At 35.7% G+C, this 20,011-nt stretch overlaps 1 protein-coding gene across 1 annotated transcript in view; it reads left to right on the forward strand.

Annotated features, from left to right (window-relative positions):
• The window catches only part of DCC (DCC netrin 1 receptor), a 770,973-nt gene that overhangs the window by 434,139 nt on the left and 316,823 nt on the right, over positions 1 to 20,011 (forward strand). Inside the window, exon 10 of the mRNA XM_063076686.1 lies at positions 2,973 to 3,127. Within this exon, the coding sequence (XP_062932756.1) occupies positions 2,973 to 3,127 (155 nt within the window). The remainder of the gene's footprint in view (positions 1 to 2,972; positions 3,128 to 20,011) is intronic.

The following is a 20,011-nucleotide window of genomic DNA, read 5'->3' on the forward strand; positions in this document are numbered from 1 at the left end:
AAACTTGTTCAATAGCTGTAGTTATGATCACTCTTTTTGTCATAACTTATTAGTATGACAGAAAATATCAATAAAGCTTTTTTTGGTGGGTCCAAAGGTCAGTGAAACTTATTTATATAGTTTTGTTATGATTATACCTCTCATTAATTTCTTCCTCAGATTCCATGTTATAAATATTTTGTGGCAAAGTCCCCTTCTTGACCTCAAGGGCATTTATTTCTTATAAAGTTGTGACATTTTGTTATAAAAATGGAATAACAGCAGCAATTGCTATTTCCGAAAGACTCCATATTGAGTGCCAGGCACCGTGCCTATTGCTGTAGATGTTGCATCTACTTATATCATTCAATTCCTTCAGATACTGTGAAGTAAACATTTTTATAACACTTATATTGCACTTTGAGAAATCTGGGGCTCAGATAAGTTAATGTGAAAGCCCAAAACAAAGACCCTTGACTGACTCCAGTCCCGAAACTCCATCATCTGTATAGCCTTTTGATGTGATCTCACTTTGATATGATAAGCAGATTTTTGAACAGCAGCATATACGATTGAAATATTTTGATTGAATCATTGTTTAAAACCATTAAGAAGCTACACTGAAGCAACTAGTAGTCAATCCAGGACGTGGTTGGAGAAGGGGGCCACAGAGTTGTCCTGAAACTGTGCTTGCAGAGCAAGTACAGTGTATTGCTTAGACTCTATTTTACAGATCAGTACTGCAGAAGTGTTTTCTAAAGATGCTTTGTTCACACTTTATGGAAGATTGAAGAAGTACCAATTGTCCAATTATATCAATGAATATAATTTGGGGAGTTGATGGACATTATGGAAACCTAAAACCTTATTCCCCACTAAATCCAACATCCCCTTTTATATGCAAGTGATATTTTCATTATACAGTCTTCAGCATTCTCGCCTGGGCACGTCCAAATTTTCTTCTTTTTCCTTTGAAGAATGTATGTTCAAAAAGGTATGGCTAGCATGACCTGCCACACAGTTATTTCACCCGAGTTATTTAGGAGTTATAAAAAAGAAGTCAATTATGAAAGCTATCTTTCCTTACAGATACCTAAGAAACTTAGCATACAAATCTTACCTATGACAACAATGTTGTTCAAAGGCCCAGAAAATATACCACGAAATGATTCACAGAAGATGATGGATTCATTCTTTCAGTGGTTCCTGAAAGCCTTTTGTCCCTTCTTCTCCTTTACAGAAGCTCATGTCTTCTACCAAAAGTTCTCATAATTCATATTGGCTCCTTGTTTTTCCGCTGTTGTTGAATGATATCAGTACTGGATTTAGAGGACAAAGCTCCACTCCAGATTGTATTCTTAATTGTGATACCCTGTAACTATGAGTACTTTAACAATAATCATGTTGTTTCTCTAGATTTTACTTTGTATCTGTAAAACAATAATAAAATCACCCTGTTTATATTAGTGAGCTACATGAGGCACTACAGAAAAAAATTCTTCTGCTAGAAGAAGATAACTGAGTAAGAGGAAAATATTTCTACATCTGTGTGCCCAATCTCATTGACAGTCATACATCAAGGCATACAATTTGATTATGAGGGTATTTGTTTTGTTTTGGTTTGGTTTTTTGTTGTTTGTTTGCTTTTTTTAAAGCAACCTGCTGGCCTGAATGATCTTAGTTTGGCTGTGGTGTATGGGAGCATTATTTAATAATTCTTACCCTTACTTACTTTAGGTTACTTTCGAATTCCATCTAGACCCCTCCCCTGCTAGGAGAAAAAATTCAGCCTTCCAGCAACTTAGCACTGCACTGCTAATCACACAGCCTCAGCTAGACTTCAGGGAGAGTGGGAAATGCAAACTAACACATGAAGAAGAAGAAATTTTGGGTTTGAGGAAGAACTAGCCAGTTTCTGCCATATCAGTCATATTAAAAATATACTTGTGCCCAGGAATCACCATTCATGCTTTTAGGAACATTTGTTTTTATTTTTCTTCTTGAAAATCTAATTTGTCCCAGCAGAAAAATAGGTTTCATTTTGAGTTTTTCCAAAGACTAAACAAAACTGCATGACAAAATTAAAATGTATGTATAATTCCACCAAGAGGCAACAAATATTATCTAGAAATAGGGACTTTCAGAAACAACTGTGTAGCTTAGGAGAAGTTCCTTCTCCACTCAGTTCAGTGTCCAGAAGGTCTAGAATTGTGTTCGTTCCTATAGATTACTTTAGTAGTTCTCATTTCTTAAATATCGGAGTCTATATACATACAGTTTGTCTTCTCTTAATATGTACTGTAAATCCCATCCTGATCAGCAGATGCATTCATTGGTTTGCAACACAGAGGAAATTCTTAATTGGTAAATGAATTGAACACATGTAGATGTGTCTTGAAGAAGAAGGCAGTAGACATGTGTTACAGTTTCTTTTCACACAGAGAGAAATCTACTTCCTTTCCCTAATTGCACATAATGTAACCACAGGAGCTCATGCTCCGTACATAATAACACTTAGCATCTGTAGTTTCCTCTCCTACAATGAAAGAAATGCATAAATGCATTTGTTGGCAATACTGACAAAGACCACCTTGTGGAATAATTGAAACCATGTTTTCTGTCACTAGCTGGATGTTTATAAGATGCATCTTCCTGTCTACATTTCAGATTTTTTTCTTAATTTTAATAGCTCTTTGTCATGAGTGTTGGATTCTAAATTGTAAAACATCAAGGGAAAATAGTTTGCAAGTTTCATGGATAATGACATAAATTTGAACTCCCCAGAAGCCCTGCAACATTTATTTGTAGGCACCTCCAGTTAGTTTATTTCCCATAGTAAAGCTCAGAGGTCTTGAATTATGTCCCAGAGTCAACATTAAATGAGTTAGCAAGCAATATTTTGGATCACCTTGCTACTTTTGCACATCAAGTAAAGGTTTGGGCTAAACGTTTTCATTTTGGAATAATCTTTCTCTGCAAATTTGATTTCGCAGGGAACGAGCATTGAATGCAACCCAGCCTGGGTCCCTTCAGCTTACTGTGGGAAACCTGAAGCCAGAAGCCATGTACACCTTCCGAGTTGTGGCCTACAATGAATGGGGACCAGGGGAGAGTTCTCAACCCATCAAGGTGGCCACTCAGCCTGAGTGTGAGTATAAAAAGGGAAGGACAGTATTTATAAAGTCCTTATTTTCATCTGCAATATCTTTGAATCCTTTCATAGGACTTTTTTGAGGTGACAAAATGAAAGGAAGTATTTTTAAGCAAGGTATTTAACTCAAGGTTTTTTAAAGGTAAGACTTTTAACACAACAACCTTCTTGCCTAGGCCATGTCTCCATAATGGCCAATTAATAACTATAAATGCCTACTCCATTCACATAGTCTACATAGTCACTTCCTAAGAAAGTGACTTACTCTGACTAACCATATCTCATCATCTGCATCAGCTTTCAACCTCCTCCATTGGTTTTTGAGGTTGTCCAAGTTGGTCTATGAAGAGTGTACCATCAAAGGTAAAAGAAAAATGGTATAGAACTGCTAAATGTAAGGATTTATAAAATAACTTAAACAGTACTGAATGCACTCAAGAAGCTACCAAAAGTGAATGGAGACTTGAGAAATATAAGAGAGAACCTCTTGGACAATCTCACTATCCTTTAACTGGAATCACTGTAGTAAGCTACTTGACCACACACAGAAAAGCGGTTGAATGTTCTTCGACCAAGTTATAATTCAACGATTTCTTCTTTTATAAAGAAAGAGATCCCAAATTATGCATTTGAAAAGTATTTTCGTATCTTACAAAATTTTGTTTTTTCTTATTAATTTCTAATATTATTTGAAAAGATTGATTACTGATGAGCAGTTTGCCAGCTTTATTTTGTTTACAATTTGAAAAATTATAATAAAAAATCTAAATGCAATGAATACGTACATGTAACAATTTGCCTTATTTTAGACACTTAATTGCATCTATTCTCTTTCTTTTTTGAGTTAATAGTGCTGTTTTGTTTACATTCCTGTTTGTTTTAGGCAGACCTATGTTCAACTTTAAAGTTACCTCACCTACTTCTGGAAGAAGGGGAAGTAGAGGTTAGAAATATTTTAATTGGTAAATGTGGGAAGACAATCGTGTACTAGGTCACTTTTTGGGTATTTTAAATAAGCGTGTTGAAGAGGAGACAGCAGGGTGTATAGACAGTGTGCTGGTTCCTGCTGTACTCTTGGTAAAATCTCCACTCTTTCTTCTATTTAGCCAATGCTACAAAGACAAGATGAAACCAATTTTGGAATAAAGTATTAATTAGGGGGATGGGAGAGGGCTGAGCTGTACAGGTTATGCAAATATTTGCCTCACAGAAATAAAACCTCAGATAGCAACTTCAAAAACATAGTAATGCACAGGTTTCAGACAATTAGGAAACACAAGCTCCCAGGCAGGACCAGCTAAATAATTTGCAGGACCCAGTACAAAATGAAAACAGAGAAGCACATTGTTAAAAAGTATTAAGAATCACAAGAGGGCTATAGCAGAACATTAAGTCACTCTCCACACAGGGTCTTTCTAAGCACAGGCCTTGTGCTACTTCATGAAGCTGGCCCTGCTCCCAGCTTTCTATTCCTAAGAACGTTTTGTTGCTGTATGCATTTTAAATCACTAGATAATGTCAATTTCCACGTCACGATGTCTATATTGACAGTGTTTTAGTCATCAATTTCTTCATTGACTTACTCTTCATAGATTATATATAATCAGTAACTTTTATGAATATTTGGTATTTTTAATCAAGTTTAGTGAAAAAAAACTAAGTCAAATATATACATATATAATATATATTTAAATAGAATATGCCATGTTGTATACAGACAGTTTAAAAACCCCTCAAAAATTCTGTAAACAAATTCTTGTTCAATTTCCTAATATTGTATTTAAACCTTAAAAACAGGTTTATTTTCAAAAGAACCAATTTCTATGGATTATCTGAATTCTTCACTTCCTAATTTTAATATCATGCTACAATTGTTTTAGTGTACTTTTCAGGGCTGATTGGTGATGATTACATTGTATTTCTGATAAAAATCCCAGTTAGTCAGCCTTGCTTTTTAAGAATGAGCAATATTTTCTTTCTTCTGTCCAACCACTTTTTCTAGCTATTCAATTTAAAAAATCAATTTCCAACGTTTTTCTTTTTTATTTACTTTTTAAAAAATTTTTATTTTATTTTATTTTATTATTATTATTTTTATTTATCATTATACAATGTAGTTGATTTTTGTGTCCCTTTACCAATTCCATCCTTTCCCCCCCTCCTTTTTTTTTTTTTAATGTCAACATTTCTAAGCCAAGGAATGACGAAATATTTTCATTTTTGACTCTGACTAATAACAATACCTTATTTTATAAAAATCTTATTCATGATACATGTTCTGCTATTTTAAATGTAGTTACCTAAAAAAAAAAAGTCAGTGATTACATGTATTACACATACGGCCTTAACTTTGTAAAATAGACACAATGACATAATTCAATTTACAGTATATTTAATGACATTTCTTATGTTCCTAATACTGTCCAGGTTGGCTGAGGCACGTTACACAAGCATATGTATGTAATGAAGTAGCAGTACTTACGGAAGCTTCTTAGGGAAGCAAATATACCAGATATGTAACAATAACAAAACAACTCAAGTAAGGGAGCTGATAAGTGCTTGTTAAATGGAATGTAAACAATCTGAGTTACAGATTTGCTCATGGACCCATTATCTATGATGGCTGTGGTGTATTATCTAGTTAATTTTTTATGCCTAAATCATTCTGCACCCAGCTCCTCAAATTAGTGTTGTATTATAAAGGCAGCCATGTCTGTATTTGTATGTTGTGTGTTAGCCCCATTCAGAAAGCAGGGGGAACATTTGTGCAGAGGACCTGACTGCACACTGGTCTCTATAAACATTTTCTTTGCTTAACAATTAGCATAAATGATGATAAGGCACAAAAAACAACTAAAAGCCAGATTAAATAAAGCATGTTGCTTGTTGATGCATATAAATTACTTTTTCACTGGGAAATGAAAATGAAGAAACTTTCTGCTTTAGAAACATGATGTAGCCTTGATTTTTTGTTGTTGTTGTTCCTCATTAGGGGCAGCAATAACATTAGAATGCTAACCATATTTTGGCCTTTAACAACAACATTGTTTTCTTAAATTATGCCTGTTCTTACCAATGTAGGGAGTAAGGATTATTCCTTTTGCAGGTCACTGTTTATTTGCACTGTGACTTGATTCTGTTTCACTGAGCATTGTCTTTGGATAATTCATCTCTTGCTGAGTACATAGGTAGATAGGAACAATTCAGCCTACATAAACAGGATGTTTAGAATATTCTTTATATGTGCAAAAGAGTTAGCCAACACCTTCAATTCATTTATATTAAGAGTAATCTGTAGCCCTTGCTGTTTTTATTATAGACATTAGGATAAATAAATTTTATTATCATGACTAATACATACTGCATGTCTATTTTATCTTTTGTTGTTAACGTAAAATGCCACTTTGGCAATTTAAAAATATTTCTAGAGCAAGGAACACTTCATCTTCTCCCAGCCTGCTCAACAATACAACAATTGCTGAGGAATATGGAATGTCCCAGAGATACTGAGCTTCCTTTCCCTTCCTTTTCTTTCCTTACCTGTCTCCTCTCTCTTCCCCTTCTTCCCTTCCTTTCTTTCCCTCTCTCTCCCTCCTTCTTATTAGCCCAGCTTTCTATCTTTTTTAAGAAAATGCAAAGGCTGATTTTATTATTTGTCTAGACTCTCAAATTTAGAGGCAAGAGTGGGAAAATGTTTCCATCAATATTTCTCTCCCTGGCAAAATGATCTTAGCTTTTGAAAACGGGTTTCTTCTGGGTATGCATTTGGTTCCTTCTTTTATCAGTGTTTTTCCAAATGTGATGTAGTAATTGTACATTAAAATTACATAGATTTTATACAAATTGAATTTCATGATTTTTATATTATTTGAAAATATCAACTCTATTACAAAAACCACATTCTCAAGGAAGAAAAACTAATGGAAAATATGTCTGAAATATAAATAAGCCAGCAACTGTTCTTAAAGTGCATACATTTTGCAGTAATCATTTAAAGAGATCAACAGCCTGAAATCCAGTTTATGAAATGGTCACCTGAAATAGAAAGGCTTGATTTATATGAGTGTTTGTGTTCCCTGATTATATCTTCCTTTGGCTAAACCCTTGCTCTTTCTCCCCTGTCTTTATGTTATATAATTTCTCCACTGTATTATCAGCCGGGATTTAAGTCCCTGCCTGCTTAAGACTTGTCTAATCTTTTCATACCACATGTGGCGAATTTTTGAATTATTATTTGGGGTTCTTTAAGATGCTGTTAAGGCAGTTTAATCATAAAGAATGTTAAAATGGACCACATATGCGCTTGAGGGCTTGAATTAGAATGGGAAGTCTATTTGCTAGACCACAACCCAATTATATACAAAACCCTTTTATATTAAAGAATTGTAAGTAATATTCACAGTCTATTATATTCTTTACACTAAAAAGATGAGTGAAAGCAACCACCCAAGTTGGGTGACTTTAGAATATACGATCTAGAGGAAGAGCTGTATTTGCTTTTTACTCTCCTTTCCTGGATTGTTTTTTTTTCTTTTTGTTTTTTTTTTTTTCTTTAAATTCTAGTAGGGCTGTACTTGTATGGTTGCTAAGGAGAGAACAGAGAAGTTTAAATCATGTCTCCCTAGAGCAAGTTTTTTCGTCATTGAGACCTCAGTTTCCTGAACTATAAATTAGAGGAATCATTTATTCCCCCTTTTCCTAGGTTGTGAAGATAAAATGTTATACTATATGGAAAACCCCTGGGTTTTGCCTGGCATTTAATAGGCACTCAATAGAAAGAAATTCCTCGACCCTAACAGGATCAAATGAGAACATGATTCCCACTGCCCAGCACTTACAAACTGGGATACTCACCAGGGTAATCACCTAGGTAAATAAGGCTAATATAATATCTTATTTACAGTTTGGAACTGGCTTGATGACTATACAATTAGTGTATTTACATGTTTTGTTACTTTCCCCCTAATTAGCCTCTTCTTACAATCTGGCAGGCTATTATAGACTGGCTTGTCCTCTAATTTTATTTAGTGTACATCTTTGTATTCCTAACTAAATTTTGAAGTCTTCTGATCAGAAAATACTATATTTTCCAATAAAATGTGTCACCACATTTCCGTTTTATGATTATTTGTAGTTTTAAAGATTCTGGTAGAATCTTGTTTGTACTTAATGTGTGGCAAAGGTATGAAATATCAGTTATTTTTATTTCAGCATTGTTCCAAGAATTAAGAAAACCAATTTGATCATAGTTCTGTCCAGCTCATTTCTTTTATCATTTGAGCTGGTTGACAATTATTAACTGCACTGCATGGTGATTTGAGTGAATATTTGGAAGGACTGCACTGATAGAATTGACCATGAGCTAAGTGACAATGACCCAGTTGTGTGGTCACGTACATGGCTAGACATCAGGAGTGGGAAGAAATAAAGATAAGCACTGACATTCCATCCTTTTTGTTAGCATACAGATGCTGACATTATTTTAAAAGTCTCTCAATGCAAAACGTTTTCAGGTATTACAAATGTAAGGTGGGAGATGTTAAGGCTTATAGTTTGGTATCCTCAGCAACAGAAGACTTAAGGAATCCATTTGAGTTTAATGGCCAATTAGTAGAGGTATTATGTCTTTTTTAATGACATATATTAGTGGAAGAACTAGCCGCAGGCTTGGGAGGATGGGTTTTTTAATCACCTCCAGAACAGTTCAAAGCAAATGTGGGTCACTGTGCTCTTTCTTCATTGGAAAATAATTATTTTTTGAGAAGTTCTATACCTGCACTGTCCAGTAAAGTAATAACTAGCCGTATGTGAGTATTTATATTTAAATGTATTGAAATAAAATAAAATTTAAGATTCTGTTGCTCAATCACTCTAGCCATATTGCGGCTGCTCAATAGCACTTAAAATTTAAATAAAATTAAAAACTAAAAATTCAACTTTTCAGTCATGTTAGCTGTATTTCAAGAGCTCATACAGGATTCCTATATGTCAGAGACTCTCATATGTTCTTATATGTCTCATATGTCAATACATATATGTTATATTGGACAGCACAGAGAACATTTCTGTTATTGCAGAAAGTTCTGTTGGTCTAGAGACTATGGTAGTAAGTGTGGATACAGAAGCAAGTCAGACATTGTCCTAACTCTCAAGGAACTAGTAGTCTAGCAGAAACTACTTTAAGCAAAACTCAAAATATCTTCAAAAGATGTATTCCCTTTGAATGTTGAAAAAGTTAATTATGCTCTGAATTAATGGAAAAGGTTTATATTTAAAAGACCAGAGAATCTAGACCTGAACACATTATTTGGTTAGTTACTTAAGTTACTTAAATATTCTCTTACGTTAAAAAATGTAAGTATCTTAAAGCTCAATTGGAGGTGAGGGACAATGCTTCCTAGTTGCTTGGGTCAAACAGTGGTGTAACATCATTGCAGTTTCCCTGGCTGGCTCTCTGTTATTTTCTCTTTTATTTAGAGCACACAGCATAATTCAGGCTTCTTCCATTGGTAAAACCAAACATCTAGAAAAGCTGTCTGCTTCACGAGAAATTATATAGAAAAAAACTACTTATTTCTCACCAACAGAAGGGGGTCTGAAGAAAGGGGACATGAAAGTGTCATAATAATGAGAGGTTTTTAGGCAAGTGTTTCATGGACATATAGTGGTTCCCTACGAAGATTTGATTTGGGTTTAATTGCCTAGTTTGGTTATGTACCCTAATGAAAATGAAAACAGGTTGCTTACTAAACTGAATTAGAGCAAAAGCCAGCTTGAGCATCCTCAGGGATAATGTCATCATGCTGGGGCAGCTGAATAAAACTTTACTCCAAAGATAAAACAGCTGAGCTGAGCTGTTTTAGGGAACCCCTTCTACAGAGAACTGACAAACATGAGTGGTAAAGAGTAAAGATAGAAAGGAATATGGCGCTTTATCACATATGTATTTATACACTCCCTCATCTCTGAGAGCCCTTCTATCTTGCAGTCTGTAAGCATTTATTGAGCAACTGCTATGTGTCAAGGCTTCTATAAGGTGCTAGAGATAGAAAATAAAATAAGAAAGGAAGGATAATTTCTGTCTTAGTCCATTTCTGCTGCTATAACAAAATACCTGAAACTGGGTAATTTATAAAGAACAGAAATTTATTTTCTCACAGTTCTGGAGCCTGGAAGGTCCAAGATCAAGGCACTGGCAGTTCTGGTGTCTGGTGAGGGCTGCTCTTGGCTTCCAAGATGAGGCCTTGTGGCTGCACCCTCCAGAGGGGACAAACACTAAGTCCTCATATGGTGGAAAGGATAAAAAGCCAAAAAAAAAAAAAAAAGTGGGGGGAGGAGACTAGCTGTTCCCTCCAGCCCTTTTTGAGGGCATTGATCTCTTCATGAGAGCAGAGCTCTCATGGCCTAATAACCTCCTAAAAGGCTCCACCTGTAAATACTGTTGCATTGGGAATTAAGTCTCAACATGAATTTTGGAGGGGACACAAACATTCAAACCAAAGAAATTAGGGGTAACATTTCTGATGAAAATACATCTGTAAAATAAATTGTTCTAAATTATACTGTGAGATCAAATTTATTTCCTTGTCTTTTAACTTAAAGTTAATGTTACAAGGTATTAGTGTATATTTAATATATAATTTAATGCATACATAATGTAATGCACAAAACATGTTCTCTTTAGTATGAAACATTTTAGTGTATTTTAGAAAGTATTACATTAAGAGACAGGTAGTTAACTCACGTGATATAATAGCCAATCAAAATTAAGTAAAATTCAGTTTTACATCATTCACTATTTTATGGGCTCTTTTACCTTCAAGTTATATTATGCCTGCTGTAATATATAGTAAATTTTACATGTTACACAAAAAAGTCAATAATGTGAATTTAACTGTTGTTCTTTAGCTTCAGTGTATTTATGTTGTTTTAATAACTATTATTTTTACTTTAGAGGAAGATATCTGGTGGAAGTGTGGAAGGTGGGGGCAAGCAGAATTCCTTGTTCTATAAAAACTCTTTCTTTTTTTAGCCCAATCTTTCTCCTGGGGGGAATGGGAGCAATCACAATCACATCAAATAAGGAGTTAGGTTGAGACAAAATTTCTGATCACTGGATATTTTATGGGTGGGGGTATTACAGACCTGTTGAAATTGGAAGATTTTAAGGTGATGACAAACAATTACTGTTTCTGGTCATAGCTGTTAAATTTAAAGCCAAGATGTTGCCAATAGTTTCTGGAAGGAAATGATTATGGATTTTTATCAACTGAAAGTCAAGCGGTAGAACTCCAAGCCCATGGTCAATGCAAGTGCCTTGTACATTGTCATCTTATTTATATCCATAATTGGTGACCAGGACTTCTAAATGAAAGTAGAGGGAAAGATGTTTAAGAACAATGATTCAGACATCAGACTGGATTTGAATTCTGGCTTTTTCAATTACTAGCTATCTTGGGTAAGTTAGGCTTTCTAAGGCACAGTTTTCTCATTTGTAAAATGGAAATAATATCTATCCTGCAGGAACATTGTAAACATTAAATCAAAATCTTTAAACTAGGAATGCAACAGTACACCTTCAGTTGGTTATTCTGAGAATTAAGTGAGATATTTAGCCTGCTCTCTGGTACATTGTCAGCCCTTAATAAATGCTAGTTATTTTTATAATTATCCATTATTCTATTATTTGATTCTAATTATTCCTCATGTAATCATGTTTCTTAACACTGAATGTAATTTGCTCATTTCTTTTTTTTTTTTTTTTTTAATTTTATTTTGTCGATATACATTGTGGCTGATTAATGCTCCCCATCACCAAAACCTCCCTCCCTTCTCCCTCCCCCCCTCCCCCCAACCATGTCCTTTCTGTTTATTTGTTGTATCAACTTCAAATAATTGTGGTTGTTATATCTTCTTCCCCCCCCCCGGTTTGTGTGTGTATGTGTGTATGTGTGTGTGAATTTATATATTAATTTTTAGCTCCCTCCAATAAGTGAGAACATGTGGTATTTCTCTTTCTGTGCCTGACTTGTTTCACTTAATATAATTCTCTCGAGGTCCATCCATGTTGTTGCAAATGGCAGTATTTCATTCGTTTTTATAGCTGAGTAGTATTCCATTGTGTAGATGTACCACATTTTCCGTATCCACTCATCTGATGATGGGCATTTGGGCTGGTTCCAACTCTTGGCTATTGTAAAGAGTGCTGCGATGAACATTGGGGAACAGGTATACCTTCGACTTGATGATTTCCATTCCTCTGGGTATATTCCCAACAGTGGGATGGCTGGGTCGTATGGTAGATCTATTTGCAATTGTTTAAGGAACCTCCATACCATTTTCCATAGAGGCTGCACCATTTTGCAGTCCCACCAACAATGTATGAGAATTCCTTTTTCTCCGCAGCCTCGCCAGCATTTATTGTTCATAGTCTTTTGGATTTTAGCCATCCTAACTGGGGTTAGATGGTATCTCAATGTGGTTTTGATTTGCATTTCCCGGATGCTGAGTGATGTTGAGCATTTTTTCATATGTCTGTTGGCCATTTGGATATCTTCCTTAGAGAAATGCCTACTTAGCTCTTTTGCCCATTTTTTAATTGGGTTGCTTGTTTTCTTCTTGTAAAGTTGTTTGAGTTCCTTATATATTCTGGATATTAATCCTTTGTCAGATGTATATTTTGCAAATATTTTCTCCTACTCTGTTGGTTGTCTTTTAACTCTTTTAATTGTTTCTTTTGCTGTGCAGAAGCTTTTTAGTTTGATATAATCCCATTTGTTTATTTTTCCTTTGGTTGCCCGTGCTTTTGGGGTTGTATTCATGAAGTCTGTGCCCAGTCCTATTTCCTGAAGTGTTTCCCCTATGTTTTCTTTAAGAAGTTTTATTGTCTCAGGGTGTATATTTAAATCCTTAATCCATTTTGAGTTGATTTTAGTATACGGTGAGAGGTATGGATCTAGTTTCATTCTCCTGCATATCGATATCCAGTTATCCCAGCACCACTTGCTGAAGAGGCAGTCCCTTCCCCAGTGAATAGGCTTGGTGCCTTTGTCAAAGATCAGATGGCAGTAAGTGTGTGGGTTGATTTCTGGATTCTCTATTCTATTCCATTGGTCAGTGTGTCTGTTTTTATGCCAGTACCATACTGTTTTGGTTATTATAGCTTTGTAGTATAGCTTAAAGTCAGGTAGTGTTATGCCTCCAGCTTTATTTTTTTTGCTCAGCATTGCTTTGGCTATGCGTGGTCTTTTATTGTTCCGTATAAATGTCTGGATAGTTTTTTCCATTTCTGAGAAAAATGTCTTTGGAATTTTGATGGGGATTGCATTGAATTTGTATATCACTTTGGGTAGTATGGACATTTTCACTATGTTGATTCTTCCAATCCAAGAGCATGGAATATCTTTCCATCTTCTTGTATCCTCTCTAATTTCTCTCAGCAGTGGTTTGTAGTTCTCATTATAGAGATTTTTCACCTCCTTGGTTAACTCAATTCCTAAGTATTTTATTTTTTTGGTGGCTATTGTAAATGGGCAGGCTTTCTTGATTTCTCCTTCTGCATGTTCACTATTGGAGAAAAGAAATGCTACTGATTTTTGTGTGTTGATTTTGTATCCTGCTACTGTGCTGAAATCATTTATCAATTCCAAGAGTTTTTTTGTAGAGGTTTTAGGCTGTTCGATATATAGGATCATGTCATCTGCAAACAGGGACAGTTTGACTTCATCTTTTCCAATCTGGATGCCCTTTATTTCCTTCTCTTCTCTGATTGCTCTGGCTAGTATTTCCAACACTATGTTGAATAGGAGTGGTGAGAGTGGGCATCCTTGTCTAGTGCCTGTTCTTAAAGGAAAAGCTTTCAGCTTTTCCCCATTCAGGATGATATTGGCAGTGGGTTTGTCATATATGGCTTTAATTATGTTGAGATACTTTCCCTCTATACCTAACTTATAGAGGGTCTTTGTCATGAATGAGTGCTGAACTTTATCAAATGCTTTTTCAGCATCTATAGAGATGATCATATGGTCCTTGTGTTTGAGTTTATTAATATGGTGTATCACATTTATTGATTTGCGTATGTTGAACCAACCTTGCATCCCTGGGATGAATCCCACTTGATCGTGATGAATAATTTTTCGTATGTGTTGCTGTATTCTGTTTGCTAGTATTTTAGTGAGGATTTTTGCATCTATATTCATCAAGGATATCGGCCTGTAGTTTTCTTTTTTGGTTATATCTTTACCTGGTTTTGGTATCAGGATGATGTTTGCTTCATAGAATGAGTTTGGGAGATTTGCGCCCGTTTCAATCTTTTGGAATAGTTTGTAAAGAATCGGTGTCAATTCCTCTTTGAATGTTTGGTAAAATTCTGCTGTGAATCCATCTGGTCCTGGGCTTTTCTTTGTTGGGAGCCTTCTGATAACAGCTTCAATCTCCTTTATTGTTATTGGTCTGTTCAAATTTTCTACGTCTTCACGGTTCAGTTTTGGGAGCTTGTGTGTGTCCAGAAATTTATCCATTTCCTCCAGATTTTCAAATTTGTTGGCGTATAGTTGTTTATAGTAGTCTCGAATGATTCCTTGTATTTCAGATGAATCAGTTGTAATATCGCCTTTTTCATTTCTAATTTTTGTTATTTGAGTCTTCTCTCTTCTTTTTTTTGTTAGCCATGCTAATGGTTTGTCAATTTTATTTATCTTTTCAAAAAACCAACTTTTTGATTCGTTGATCTTTTGAATTGTTTTTTGGTTTTCAATTTCATTCAGTTCTGCTCTGATCTTAATGATTTCTTTCCATCTGCTAACTTTAGGATTGGATTGTTCTTGTTTTTCTAGTTCTTTAAGGTGAAGTGTTAGGTTGTTCACTTGCCATCTTTCCATTCTTCTGAAGTGAGCATTTAATGCAATAAATTTTCCCCTCAATACTGCTTTTGCAGTATCCCACAGGTTTTGGTATGATGTATCATTGTTTTCATTAGTTTCAATAAACTTTTTGATTTCCTGCTTGATTTCTTCTTGGACCCATATGTCATTAAGTAGAATGCTGTTTAATTTCCATGTGTTTGTATAGTTTCCAGAGTTTTGTTTGTTATTAATTTCTAGTTTTAATCCATTGTGGTCTGAGAAGATACATGGGATAATTCTAATTTGCTCATTTCTATGTCTGTGCTTTTTCATGTGTTTGAAATACTTTCCTTCTCCTTTGGGCTCTTTCATAAGCCTCTTCTATTTCTCCTTTTAGATTTTTATTAAATATTTCTGTGAGCAAAACCCTGTGAAGCTAATTCATCACATGGATCAGCCCGAGTAAGCTCATTTTCATCCTCCAAATTAGTTTGAACCTCATCATGTTATTCATTCATTCATTCATTCATTTATTCAACAAATATTCATGTGTTCCCCCAGTGGCTACACTCTATTTCTTGGCACTAGGAATTCAGCAGTAAAATAAAAAAAAGACAAAGTACTTATCTTCATGAAGTTTATATTCTGGTGATGGAGGGGGACAATAAACAAATAAAAATCAAGCACACAGAAGAACAAAACAGCTTAAAGAGATATAGGACAAAGAGAATAGGGATAGTTCTACATAGGAAGGTCAGGGAAAGTCTTTCTGAAGGAGTATTTAAGGAATATGGAAGGGTGCCAGCAAAGATCTGGGAGGGACACATTTCAGGCAGAGCAAATAGCAAGTGCCAAGACCCTGGAAAGGAAGAAGAAAAGACTACTATGCTGCAGCTGAACAAATAGGAGGAAGAGTCATAGAGGTGGAATTGAGAGCTAGCAAGACCCACTCATGAAAAACATGGAAAGCCACAGTAAAGAATCTGGATTTAATTCTCAGTGGAGAGGCATCTGTGCAGGACAGAGTAAATGATCTAATTTTCATTTTCAAAATGAAAGCAAGGAGACCAGAGAGGAGACTAATAATAGAGGTTAGTCTAGAGATAACTTAGGCTTTCATGGTAATTCTAGAGGCACTGAGAACTGGAAGAATTTGGGATATCTTTGGAAGACAGGGACAACAGGAGTTGCTGATGGGTGTAAGATGGGAGAAGACAGGAGTCAAATTTTCTCTTAGGTCTGGAGACTCAGAAACTAGGTGAATGATGGGACCATTTGTTGCAATTAGAATACTGTGAGGCCGGGAGAGGAGCCAGTTTGGAGGTTGTGTAGGAAGTGGAGAAATGTGGGAAATAAATCAATGACTTTTTCTTTCTTTTTTTTGACATGTCAGTTTTGACTGTTAAATGTGTGCAAATTTTATTTATTTAATTAGACTGTGAGCTCAAAGAAAGTGCCCAGTACTTCTTTGAATATAAAAACAAAAGAAAATGCCACATATGACCAGGCCAATGTCCAATGCAATGAAGTATTGAGCTTCTAATAGTGGCAAAGTTGAACAGTTGATGGGAAAACACCAGAGAATTCTTCCTGTCTTAAACGGTAAAGCACCTGTGCCTTACATGTCCCTAATGAACGTGATGCAGGGGTATGCACAGTGCCATGCATGGAAGACACTCAAGTATTTTTCAGTCATAGAGAATCCTCCTTTTTAGAAACCTTCCTGTCAGGCCAGTGAAGTGTAATTTGGTATGACTGATACCAGAAAGGAAAACCGAGCAAAAGAAACCTCAGGTCTGCAGCCCAGTCTTTCAGCTGCTGAGATTTTCTGAGGAGACTGCCCAAAAGAGGCAAGTCCATGCTAAACTAAATGTTGGCCCAGAACTAGCTCATTTTTTGATGTGTACTTTGCACATGTTCATTAAAGAGGAGATTGAATTCTAAGGTCATACTGGATTAAGACAGGTCTTAAGTACAATATGACTAGTCTAGTGTCCTTATAAGAGGAGAGAATACACAGAGACACAGACAGAGGGGAGAAGGTCATGTGCAGAAATAGGCAGAGATTGAAATGATGCAGCTATCAATCAGCTAAGGAATGCCAAGGAATACCAGAAACCACCAGTGGCTAGGAAGAGGCAAGAAAGAATTTTTCTCTAGAGCCTTCAGAGGGAGCATGGCACTGCTGACACCTTGATTTCAGACTTCTTAGCTCCAGAATGGTGAGAGAATAAATATCTGTAGTTTTAAGCCATCCAGTTTGTGGTACTTTGTTAGCACAGCCCTAGGTAACTAATATAACACCCAAATGGGTTAACTAGTTTATTTTCTTATTTCTAAGATATTTGAAAAGTCAAAAGGATACAAGTTGATTTTGTCAGATCATGTAGCAATGTCTCTTGATGAGGCTTCCCTGGTCTCCCTACACGTTTTCCTCTAATACAGGTAGGATGATCCCAATTTTATAAGAATAAATTGAGAATTAGAAAGGGTAAGTGACTGCCTCAAAAATACACAGCAAGATATAGAGAATATCTGTCTAGAGCCCAGTTCTCTTGCTTATGTGTTTAGTGGTGTTTGCATTTTCAGGACGAGAAACCGCAGTCATTGCCTGCTAACTATTTAACATAAACAACCTTGAACTGGGAATAGAGACATAGGCCTGGTGATCTCACTAGTGGACTGACCCATCCTGTGTCTGGCTTTAAACTCTCTGGTTCCCAAGTTTGTAAATTTCAGTGATTATAATTTACTACCTCAAAGTAAATTATACTTAACCCATGTAACATTTTGTTTTTGACCACTTGGTAAATCTTTTAGAGACTGTGTGCTCTTAGTTAACTAATTACATTTGCAAAACCCTATTTCTAAATAAGATCACATTCCAAAGCACTTAGTTTTCAGGAATTTGGGGGCACTACTCAACCCAGTATACTGTCCTATGAATCACACAGATTGTTAGTAAGATTCAAAGTAATCTAGTTGAGGACTGAGGAAACTATGAAAAAAATATATATACACACACACATACATTCATACACATACATATATACATATACATTTGTATATACATATATATATTGTTTGTTTGTTTTTTCTAGCATGCTCCTCAGCATGAGGGGGCGTTAGTTTGGAAGGCTAGGAAAGATCCAGTGGCATATTTGCTGAGGGCCTTTGTATTAGTCTGTTTATGTTGATTATAACAAAATACCTGGAACTGGGTAATTTGTAAGGAAACAAAATTTCTTGCTTACAGTTTTGGAGGCTGGTAAGTGCACAGTCCAGGAACACGTCTGGTGAGACGACTCTACAGCAATGCAGGGTGTCACATGGTGAGAATGACGGAGCAAAGAGAGAGCTAACTCTTAACTCCTTCTCCTTTTAAAGCCCTCAGAGGGCCGAGCCCGTGGCACACTTGGGAGAGTGCGGCGCTGGGAGCACAGCAATGCTCCCGCCGCGGGTTTGGATCCTATATAGGAATAGCCAGTGCACTCACTGGCTGAGTGCCGGTCACGAAAAAGACAAAAAAAGAAAGAAAAGAAAAAGAAAAAAACCCTCAGAGCCACTCCTATGACCACCATTAAACCATCAATTGGATTAATCCGTTTACTTGGGCATGGTCCTCATGATCTAATCATCTCTTCAAGGCCCCACATTTCAATAATCAAAACAGCATTTCCCACCCTCAACAATTACATTGGGGATTAAGCTTCAGTGAGTTTGGGGGGCATTCAATGTACAGCAGCCTTCTTCTTGGTAGGAACTCTCCACAGAGTCCTATGGTAACAGGGTATCATATGTCAAGGGCTGTGCAAGAACATGAGCACATCCACATGCTTTCTTCTTCTCCTTATAAAGCCCCAGTCTACTCCCTGACAACCCATTAAACCACAACCCATTAATCCAAGGGATCAATCCATTCATGAGGGCATAGTCCTCACTATCCAATCACCTCTTAAAGGCTCCACCTTTCAAATACCATAGTAGAATTCCCCACCCTGTTGACACTGGTGCAATGGGGATCAAGCTCCAGCATGAGCTTGGGGAACATTCAAACCACAGCAGCCACTATAATTTCAGGGAAATGGAAAAAACTAATCAAACATTAACTGCATTATAATAACAATTCTTAAATTAATTAAAATTCTTATTACTTTACCATTGCTAATAAGTTCAGAAAACATAAAAATAACAACATCGTGTTCTTAAAATTCCAATACTGGTGAGATTAAGCCTGCTTGGGTAAGTTATACTAACCCTCACACTAGCCCTCACGCTGAAGAGCGTGCTAGACACTTAATTCATGCTCCTTATTATAAATCACCTTTGATTTTAACCCTCAATTGGCTGTCTTGATTCAAAGCCTTCTCATACTGCCTTGCAGTGAAATAAAAATAATAATTACTACTTCTATTCTTCAGGGGGGTTAATCAGCTCTAGTTCAGTCCAAGCTCCTCACAAAAATGTTAGAACTCCCAGAAATGAGTTGATTTTACTTTCACAAGTATGTTTTATCATTCAATATAGTATTTAACAAATAATGGAGTAATAGATTTACCATATCCCTGACATTTGTATTTATGCCATCATGTTTAAATTTAACCACTTGATTAATTTTATCACTTTGAATATGAATTGTTTTATATCCTCTTTATAACTCAAAGTTCTTATAGTATTTTTGCCCATCTCTTTGGAAATATTGAATTTTCCCACATTCCAATCCAGGAGTTTTTGAATTATTCTAGTGGCATTGCCTAGATTTGCAATGTTCAGTATGGTAGCCACTAGTCACAAGTGGCTACTGACAACATGAAATGTGGCTTGCCTAAACTGAGGTGTGCTGTAAGCACAAAATGCACACTAGATGTTAAAGACATAGTATGAAAAAAGTAATGTGAAATATGCCATTAACAAATTGTATATTGATTATGTTTTGAACTGAGAATATTTTAGATATATTGGGTTAATTTTTAAAATGAATTTCACTTATTTTATTTTTACTTTTTTTGATGCACCTACTAGAAAATTTAAATTACAC

The sequence above is a fragment of the Cynocephalus volans genome, chromosome 13 (genome assembly GCF_027409185.1).
Source record: "Cynocephalus volans isolate mCynVol1 chromosome 13, mCynVol1.pri, whole genome shotgun sequence".
Taxonomy (NCBI): Eukaryota; Metazoa; Chordata; class Mammalia; order Dermoptera; family Cynocephalidae; genus Cynocephalus; species Cynocephalus volans.